A 9,430-nucleotide genomic window follows, 5' to 3' on the forward strand; every position below is an offset into this window, starting at 1 on the left:
TTATAGCTAGGATGATGGTAAGAGTAGTATGTAAATTGGGTTTGTTTAGCTGTTACAGTTTCTTGGGCCTGAAACCGGTCCAATAAAGCTTGGTAAGTTCAATTTAATAAGAGCACTTAGCACACGTACAAATGTGGGGTTTTAAATGAAGTTTTAAGTATAATATGTTAAATAAAATTTTAGTTTTTGTTTGAATTTTAATGATCGGTACTAACTGTGATGGTCATAATCTACGTATGTGATATTCTTGAAAAAAAAAAGGTTTCTGTTACATAAGGATTTTGATTACAAAAAAATGGGATGTACCTTCTTTGCTATCCCAACGAAGTTGTCACCGCCAACTCTTCACCCCACACCTTCTTCGACCCTCAACTTAAAACTACAATGACCGACGGCTATATCAACACCCAAAACAGACATCCAAATGTCACTCGCTTCGTTAAGTTTGACTTTAAACAAGATCATATAATAACTTTAAGATTTATTTCAATACTAAGGGTGTAATAACATATGCATCTTACAGGTATAAAAGAAATTACATGTACCGTTTTTAAAAAATAAAAATACGTTTATTTCTTATTGAAATTAAAGGTATTTATATTCCATATAAGTATATTTAAATGTGAATTACTTCTCTTTTGTTAAAAGTTTTGGATGAAATAAAATTTATATATTAATACTAATTATTGTTTAGCTTAGCTATCCATGTGAAAACAATATTATTAAAAGTCAGCTCGCATGAAACATATGCATGTTCATTGGGCCATTCTTCATGGCTTCTGCACTTGCACAAAATAAAATTTTGGCACGATGGCGTTTTAACAAAAATTAATAATAACCAGTTGAATATCCCCGTAGAATGAGTGTGAGAATTCAGTTTTGATAGGTACCGGTATAATACTGACACTCGGTATAGCAACTAAAAGAAGGCAAAGACAAAAAATAGTTATGATACGCCCAAAAAGATATTGACACGTAACAAACTTGAAACTATATATATCATTATGAATATTTCTCACGATGGTCGAACGTAACATAAGGTTTCTACTGCATATTTAACTCTTTTAGAGTTCTAGTGCATATTTGAAGCAACACCTATGTTTTTATTATTTCGGTTTCATTTTTTTTTCATAAATATGAGTTGTATAGTAAATTTAGTTAATGCGATTTCCTAATTTATATTTATCGTACTCATTTAAAATACTCACAATCAATTGCTTAATATGTCGCTCATCTAGTCATCTAAGACATATTTGTGTATTGCAAGTATAGATGTAGGGTATCAAAAAGACCCAAATACCCTTAAGTAACACCCGCGGGTCAACCAGAAGCCCCTTATAAGGCACCCGCGGGGCATATGAACCATCCGCATAAATCATTTGAGGGAGAAACATTCCCACAAGGCATGCGGAAGCATACTGGCACCCTCAAAGGTCATCCGCATGAAGAAATATCCTTTCGCATAAATGACCGCTAGGTAATGCTCTAGGACAGCTGTCAATAACTAATTACCTTCTGGAAGATTTGCCGAGATGCTTTCTTGGGCAATACGTGATCCTTCGGCCAATCAGCCAGCGACAGCTGGCAAGGCCGTTACAACCATGCACATGGTTAACATTTCCCCTGAACCAATATCAGAAGGACGCGTGTCTAGGTTGTTATACATGCACATGAAACGTATAAGCTAAACCTATCATGTGAGGACACGTATCCAGGCGGTTATAAGAGCATCTTCTTAAGGACAGCTGACCCAATCACTTCCCCACACCCTTGGCTATAAATACCCTTTCAATCATCATGAGGTATTCATTCACTCCCACTGTACCCTCTCAATTTACTTAAGTGCTTATCTTCTACAGAATAGTACTTATTCTCACGCCGAAGGGTGGTTACAGGAAGACCCCCCCTCTTGTCCTTCCCGTAACGAGCTCACGGTGTCTGTTTTGCAGGTCTTCGTCACTGGACTTTGGACAATTGGGTTCATATCGTATTGGCAGTTAACCGTATCCTACCTTGTTGACTCATTGGATCTAGGACCCATTGGTGGGGAGTAGATCCGTGTTTCTTCATTGGCGTCATCCGTGTCTTTGTTAGAACAGTATAATTTTTTCCGTTCTCGTTACGATATGAATCAGTTACCTAAAGGGCCGACGGAGAATCCAGCACAGTCTTCACGTGGTCCCAACTTTGAAACACATGAAGGAGCAACGTTTGTGTTTCCTCGAATTTCGACTCCTGTCACAAGAACCGATGCCGTCAACCCTGGAGGTTTTTCCTTGGGTGGTTCGACGGCTCGGGGGTTGTTTGCTCAACAAGAAGGTGTTACTCCAGTAGACACCAGAAATGTCGTTACACTAATTGCTGATTTGGGGCGCGTTACAGCTCCAAGAGGTTCTGATCTCGGAGATTTGGACCGAATTATGAGAGATGCTAATCGAACTCACTTGGAGTTAGACCTAGATGAAAATTCCGGTGACTCTTCTCCAAAAAGAGTTCGGCAGCATAACTCTAGATCTGGAGGACTCTTATCTCCAGACGAATGGCTCCGCATTCAACAGGAAAGTCTGGTTGCCGAATACGAACGTAGGGTACGAAATGAGCGATTCCAGGCTCGTATCCTGACATACGATGAATCTCCCAGGAGATCAGTTTCCCCACCCATACGGGGAAGTCACATTCAATATAGCCAACAACTAGAACAAAACCTGGGTGACATCCGGAGGTTACGTCCTCGTCCCCGCATAGATATGCGGGTATCATTCTATGAGGACGAACTAGATGGACATGATTCAACCTATCACCCGGACGGTAGCTACTATATCGGGGATAGTCGCCTCCCTTCATACGGAGGGGCTAGCTACCCACGGCCGCCGGTTCGTCATGCGGAATATATAGTAGTGCTGAACATGATTTTCTTAAACCATACCGTCTGGAATCTTTCGCAGAAAAATCGAAGTTCATTCCAGCCATCGCGACGGACCCATTCCCGATAAATGCAAAATTCCAACATCTGTTGGTACATACAGTGGAATGAAGGATCCTAGTGATCATCTGTTGCGATTTGAAGCAGTAGGAGGAGTCAGCGGTTGGACTCTTCCATACTGGTGTCACATGTTTGCACTAACATTCACGGGGGCGGCGCGAGAATGGTTTGAGAAGCTACCATGTGGACAGATCAAAAGTTGGAAAGATTTAGTAGCAAAATTCTCTCAACACTTCAGCCAACAAAGAAAGCATACACGCGACCCTTCGGAAATACTAGACGTTGAAAGGCAAAATAATGAATCCATTGAGGATTTCATTACTCGTTTCAACAACGAGAGCCTTAATATTGGAGGGGTCAGTGAGGACATGCTGCGGGGCGAATTCCGCAAGAATGTCCATAACGACGCCTTAATCCGCACACTAACTGGGAAAGACGGAATGCCCGAATCCTGGGATGAAATTATGACAACAGCTAAGTTGTTTGCAAGAACTGAGAAAACACTGGGGTCCGGCAGCCAGAAACAATTACCAAGAGTCGAGTTTCAGACTCCAAGACCAAATAGACAAGCTAAAGGAACAATCTGGTCAAGACTGCAACCGACCACAGAACAACCGAAGCAGTTCGATGCAAGATCGTTGATTGGCAACAAGAACAAGCGTAACTTTCCAGCACGATCTTCCAACAACAGTTGGACTCAGTTGTCAAAAACTCCTTCAGAGATCCTCACAACTGAGAATTTGACCTTCCGCAAGCCTCAACCGTTACCGAGGAAGTCATTCCTCGATAACAAGAAACATTGCACGTATAACAACGATATAGGGCACAATACAAACGAGTGTGTGGCCCTAAGGAATGAAATAGAGGCGGCTGTAAAGAACGGGAAGTTAGATCATCTGGTCAAAAGTGTAAGACCAGAGAGTGGTAAACTTCCCGCAAAGGATAACCAGGGCCTGGCAAAAAGGCAAATAAAAGATTTGAACGTTCACATGATTCAAGGAAGTCAGCACGCCAATGGTAAGAGAAAAGAGTTTGCGGACGAAGAATGGAAGAATGAGCCAGTCATTTTTCCACGCATCATAGGAGGACCGTGCAACAAGAATCCTCTGATAATCACGGCTCTCTTCGGGCACTATCGGTCGCAGTATGTGTTCTTCGACACTGGTAGTACATCTGACATTATGTATGAACAGTGCTTCGAACAGCTTGAGGAAGATGATAAAGAAAGGTTACGACCCATTCATGCACCTGTCTCTGGGTTCGGGGGGAAATAATGCACCCGCGCTGTGTCATTACATTCCCAGTCACACTTAGTGACGGGGTCCACTCAAGAACTGAGGAAGTCGAATTTTTAGTTTTACCAGCAACTTCCAAACATGATATTATTCTTGGATGAGAGGCAATTGGTGACTTCAATGCCCACCCGTCCACAGCTCATGGAGTAGTAGGGGTCCCGACCCGCACTGGTGTAGCAATAATTCATGTTAATCGACATTGCTTCACAACCGAAAGCTCGAGGCCAAGTAAAGTTTCAAGACAAAATCAGAGAACCGAGCCAGAAAAATGGGTCCTTAACAAGAAATTTCCTGATCAAACAGTGGTAATTTGCCCGACTATTTCTGAGATCGTCCGAACTTTTTTAAAACAATTATTGACGAAAAACATCGACATTTTCGCATGGCAGCCAGCGGACATGACAGGTGTCCCGCGGAGCATTTCGGAGCACAAGTTAAAGGTGAATCCACTAATTACCCCAATTGTGCAAAAGAAGCGAAAGATGGCCCGGAACAAACAAAGGCCATGAATGAACAAGTACAGGATCTTCTTCACGCCGGAATTATACGGGAAATCAAATACCAAACGTGGGTGGCCAACCCAGTAATAGTCCCAAAAAGCAATGGAACGTGGAGGATGTGCATAGATTACAAAGATCTAAACAAGGCATGTCCAAAAGATTGTTACCCACTTCTAGAGATCGACTTGAAAGTAGATGTTGTGGCTCCATTCAGATTCAAGTGCTTCATTGATTCCTACAGAGGGTATCACCAGATTCATATGGCAGCTGGTGACAAGGACAAGACAGCATTCCGCACTGATCAAGGAACTTTCTGTTACAGAATGATGCCTTTCGGATTAAAGAATGCGGGTGCCACATACCAAAGACTGATGGATCAAGCCTTCAAAGGTCAAATAAGTCGAAATCTCGAAGTATATATGGATGATTTAGTGATCAAAAGCACCGAAGAAGATCAAATGTTGAGGGACATAGAGGAAACTTTCAAAACTTGAGAAACATTAATATGAAACTGAATCCAGCTAAGTGCTCCTTTGGAATGGAGGAAGGAAAGTTCCTCGGGGTAATCGTTACAGGCGCGGGTTTCAAGGCCAATCCAGACAAAGTTCAAGCAGTAGACCGCATGCCATCTCCTGCATCCCTCAAAGAAGTTCAAACACTCAACGGCAGATTGGTAGCATTAAACAGGTTTCTGGCAAATCACGCTGCTAAATCTTACCCGTTCATCTCAACATTGAGAAACTGTCTTAAAAAGGCACAATTCAGATGGACTCCGGAAGCCGAACAAGCATTCCAGGAAGTCAAGTGTTTAATGGAATTACCCACGCTAACAGCCCCACACGCGGGTGAACCATTAACACTATATTTATCGGCGTCTGACATTGCCGTGGGGGATGTCTTACTAACGGATAGTGTCACACCCGGCCCTGAACGGCGGAAACAGCCGGGCGCGCGCGAGTGGGGATTGATAATTAAGCACGGGCCATTGCAAACATTCAAAGTAAGATTTTCATTGCGCATGAAATGTTTAATACAAATACATTACGTTGTTTAAAAATTACATAAAAACATCCAAGTATAAAAACTGTCGAAGATTTCCACGCCATATCCCCTTGCGCGGCGGGAACAACCGCGCGCATCGAAGGGATAGAACTAAAATCTTCCAAAAAGCTAATTTTAGATGTTCAGCGTGAGGTGCTCTAAGTGTGACTCCATGCGCTACCTAGTTATCTCCTGAAAGACACGTAAAACATTTGAATCAGTATAAACTGAGTGAGTTCACAAGTTTTAGTAACTTGATAAATCGTATTGCATCATAGTCTTGATAAAAATTCATATTGAAACACATTTCTGATTTCATGTCTAAACATATGCTTGATAAACCGTATGAAAACATAGATCTGACAACATATTTCTGATAGAACCGTTCCGCGGGTTACGCGCGAACGTTTCTGGAAAACGTGCTCGTCCATGCAAAGTGGCGCTGCCACTACGAGCTAAAATAATGTAATACCGTCCCGCGGGTTACGCGTGGACATTTCTGAAAAACCGTGCTCGTCTATGCAAAGAGGCGTTGCCCCTACGAGCTAATCAATAATACCGTCCCGCGGGTTACGCGCGGACGTTGTGCCGGAAAACAAGGCGCTCGTCCATGCAAAGAGGTGCGACCCCTACGAGCGGGCTCAATCCCATAGTACTGCCCCATTCTAGGCACTCGTCCATGCAAAGAGGTGCGACCCCTACGAGTGGGTGGATCAAACCAGCAGTCCCTACCCTTAGAGTTCCACTGGTAAAGTGATCACTTACTCGAATCTGGTGCACTAACATCGAAAACCATAGATAACCGTTCGCATTGCTCATCATGAAACATAATTTAAACACATAATCGCTTGCATAGCTTGTAAGTATACCATGATAAAACATTATTTAAGTACGTGTCCCTCGCCCCGAAAACAGTTTAAAAATAGTGAAAACAGTGAAAATAGGGGCTGTGAGACTCACCTGTGGTTCTTGTTAAGGGATTAATCGAGATTCGGGTTTTCTTGGTGTTGGCCTCGGAATTGAAGGTCTAGAATACGATTAAATAACAAGAAGTATATATATTAAGATCAAGAAATAGGAGAATATAAGGGTTGGAAAGTAGATCTCAAGGTTATAATCTCGGCTTACCTAGTAACAGGATCGGAAATGAAAACAACGGATGCTTGGGAGATGATTAGTGCAAGTTTGTAGTTCTTAAGAGAGAAGTTTGAAGTGTGTTTGGGTGATAATCTGGGTTACATATTTATAGGCAAGATTTAGGGAACACAATCCCTTGCTTTAGGGGATTGTAATCTTTTCATATCTAGGTGTAATGATGATAAAGTATGGAAATTATTATTATTTATTTAAAAGTGGAGGTGATTGGTCCTAGGGAGTGGATAAAAGATTCTGATTTGATTTGGACAGGACATGCAGGTCTGTGGTTGGTGAGAGTAGGGTGGCTGACAGTTGACTTTTCATGTTACAGTATGCTTTTTCAGGTGCTTTTGTCAGTGTACAGTTAAAAAGTGGAAATCTCTGAAACACGCTACTGTTTCCTTTTGGGCGGGAATAATCCTCCTTAAATCTGGAGATTAGGCTAAGTGTTCTGCGCGTATAGCTTTGTGCGCATAGCTTTCTGCGTGAAGGACATTTCTTTGCTGCGGGTAGGTACGTAACCTTCTCGCAGTCAGAGACATTGAGTTTCATTTGTAGATTCTCCAGGTGGTCTTGGTATTTCAACATAGTGATCAGTTATGTTGAAGTCAATTCCATCTTGGAGCTTCAGACAAACTAACTCTCAATGTTCCCGCCATGCGGGGAGGTTAGTTCCCCTTCCGCACGCGCATAAACGATTTGGGATGCACCCGCCTTAGCATCATGCGGGACGGTCAACCCATTAGACAATATAAAGTTATGGAAACATAAAACCAATACACTCGCGCATGGCGCATATAACATATGCCCACGCTGGTTCTTAACATGGTGCGCTCGCGCAGGGTGTACATAACAAATACCCGCGCTGATTCTAACATAGCGCGCTCGCGCAGGGCGCACATAACATGCCCGCGCTGATTCTAACATAGCGCGCTCGCGCAGGGCGCACATAACATGCCCGCGCTGATTCTAACATAGCGCGCTTAAAATTCACAATCACCTAATTATTAGGTTGATTACTTAGTTTATAGGATTGGGAAATTACCGGGTGTCACAGATAGGAAAAACGTTCAAACTCCGATCTATTACGTCAGTAAAACATTGTCGGACCCGGAAACAAGATATTCGATGTTGAAAAAGCTGGTCTTGGCATTAGTATACGCAGCTTCTCGGCTCCGCAGGTATTTCCAGGGTCACCCCATAAATGTGTTAACAGGATACAAGCTCAAGAACGTATTGAGTAAGCCCGAATTATCAGGCCGACTGGCAAAATGGGCCATAGAACTGGGCGAACACTCGATAGAGTACAAACCAAGACCAGCAATCAAGGGGCAAGTGCTGGCGGACTTCGTCACAGAAGTCCCGCAACAGAAAGAACAAGAATGCTTAATCGAACAACAACCCCAAGCACCTCCAGAACAAGGGCAAGTTTGGTCTTTGTTTACGGACGGAGCTTCAAGCAGCGAGGGATCAGGTGCAGGCTTAAGGCTAGTTAACCCGGAAGGGCATGAATTTACGTACGCCATCAAGTTTGACTTTAAAAGTACTAACAATGAGGCGGAATATGAAGCCTTCCTGGCAGGCTTGCGGATAACGAAAAAGCTTGGGGTGAAACTTTTGGAAGCCCGGGTGGATTCAATTCTAATTGCGGGACAGATAAATGGAACATACGAAGCCAAAAATGACGTCATGGCATCTTATCTGTCACAAGCAAGGGCCTTGATCCACCAGTTCTCTTCTTTTAGTGTGGTTCACATTAAGAGGAGTGAGAATAAATCGGCGGATGCTCTTAGTAAGCTAGCTTCAACAAACTTTGAGCACTTTGCCAAAGATATTCGTGTGGAAGTTCTAGATCATCCATCTGTTCCACAAAACCAAGTCTTGGTAATCCAAACAGGCATTGAATCTTGGATGACGCCCATTAAAGCTTACTTATCTTCCGGAGCACTTCCAGCAGGAAAAGCTGAGGCTCGGAAGATCAAGCACAAAGCTTTGAATTACTAGATGACTAATGGCATTTTGTACCGGAGATCATTCCTTGGACCGCTGTTGTGTTGTGTAGACGCGGAAGACGCAAATTACCTAATTCGGGAAATTCACGAAGGCATTTGCGGGTTACACGCGGGACCAAGGATGACAGTTGCTAAGATCATGAACGCAGGGTACTATTGGCCCGACATGCATTAGGATGCTGTACAAGAAATCAGGAAGTGTGATTCTTGCCAGCGACATGCCCCCAACACCTTACGTCCAAAAAATGAGCTGATTCCGGTAACATCTGCCTGGCCGTTCCAAAAATGGGCTATTGATATTATGGGACCTTTCCCAGAAGCCCCGGGACGAGTGAAATTCTTGATAGTGGCCATTGATTACTTCACCAAGTGGGTGGAAGCCAAACCGGTTGCGTCAATAACGGCTTCAAGCGTGAAAAAATTCCTTTGGGAATTCATCATTTGCCGATTTGGCCTCCCGCA

The 9,430-nt window shown here is 43.1% G+C and overlaps 1 protein-coding gene across 1 annotated transcript; it reads left to right on the forward strand.

Annotated features, from left to right (window-relative positions):
- Window positions 1–8,084: 8,084 nt before the first annotated feature.
- On the forward strand, window positions 8,085–8,960 carry LOC143631482 (uncharacterized). Its single transcript, XM_077100245.1, has one exon. The coding sequence runs from the start codon at window positions 8,085–8,087 to the stop codon at window positions 8,958–8,960; it is 876 nt and encodes a 291-aa protein (XP_076956360.1).
- Window positions 8,961–9,430: the final 470 nt, after the last annotated feature.

This window comes from Bidens hawaiensis, unplaced genomic scaffold (assembly GCF_021521415.1).
Source record: "Bidens hawaiensis isolate Kalapana, Puna unplaced genomic scaffold, B.hawaiensis_p1.1 tig00006085_1, whole genome shotgun sequence".
Lineage (NCBI taxonomy): Eukaryota > Viridiplantae > Streptophyta > Magnoliopsida > Asterales > Asteraceae > Bidens > Bidens hawaiensis.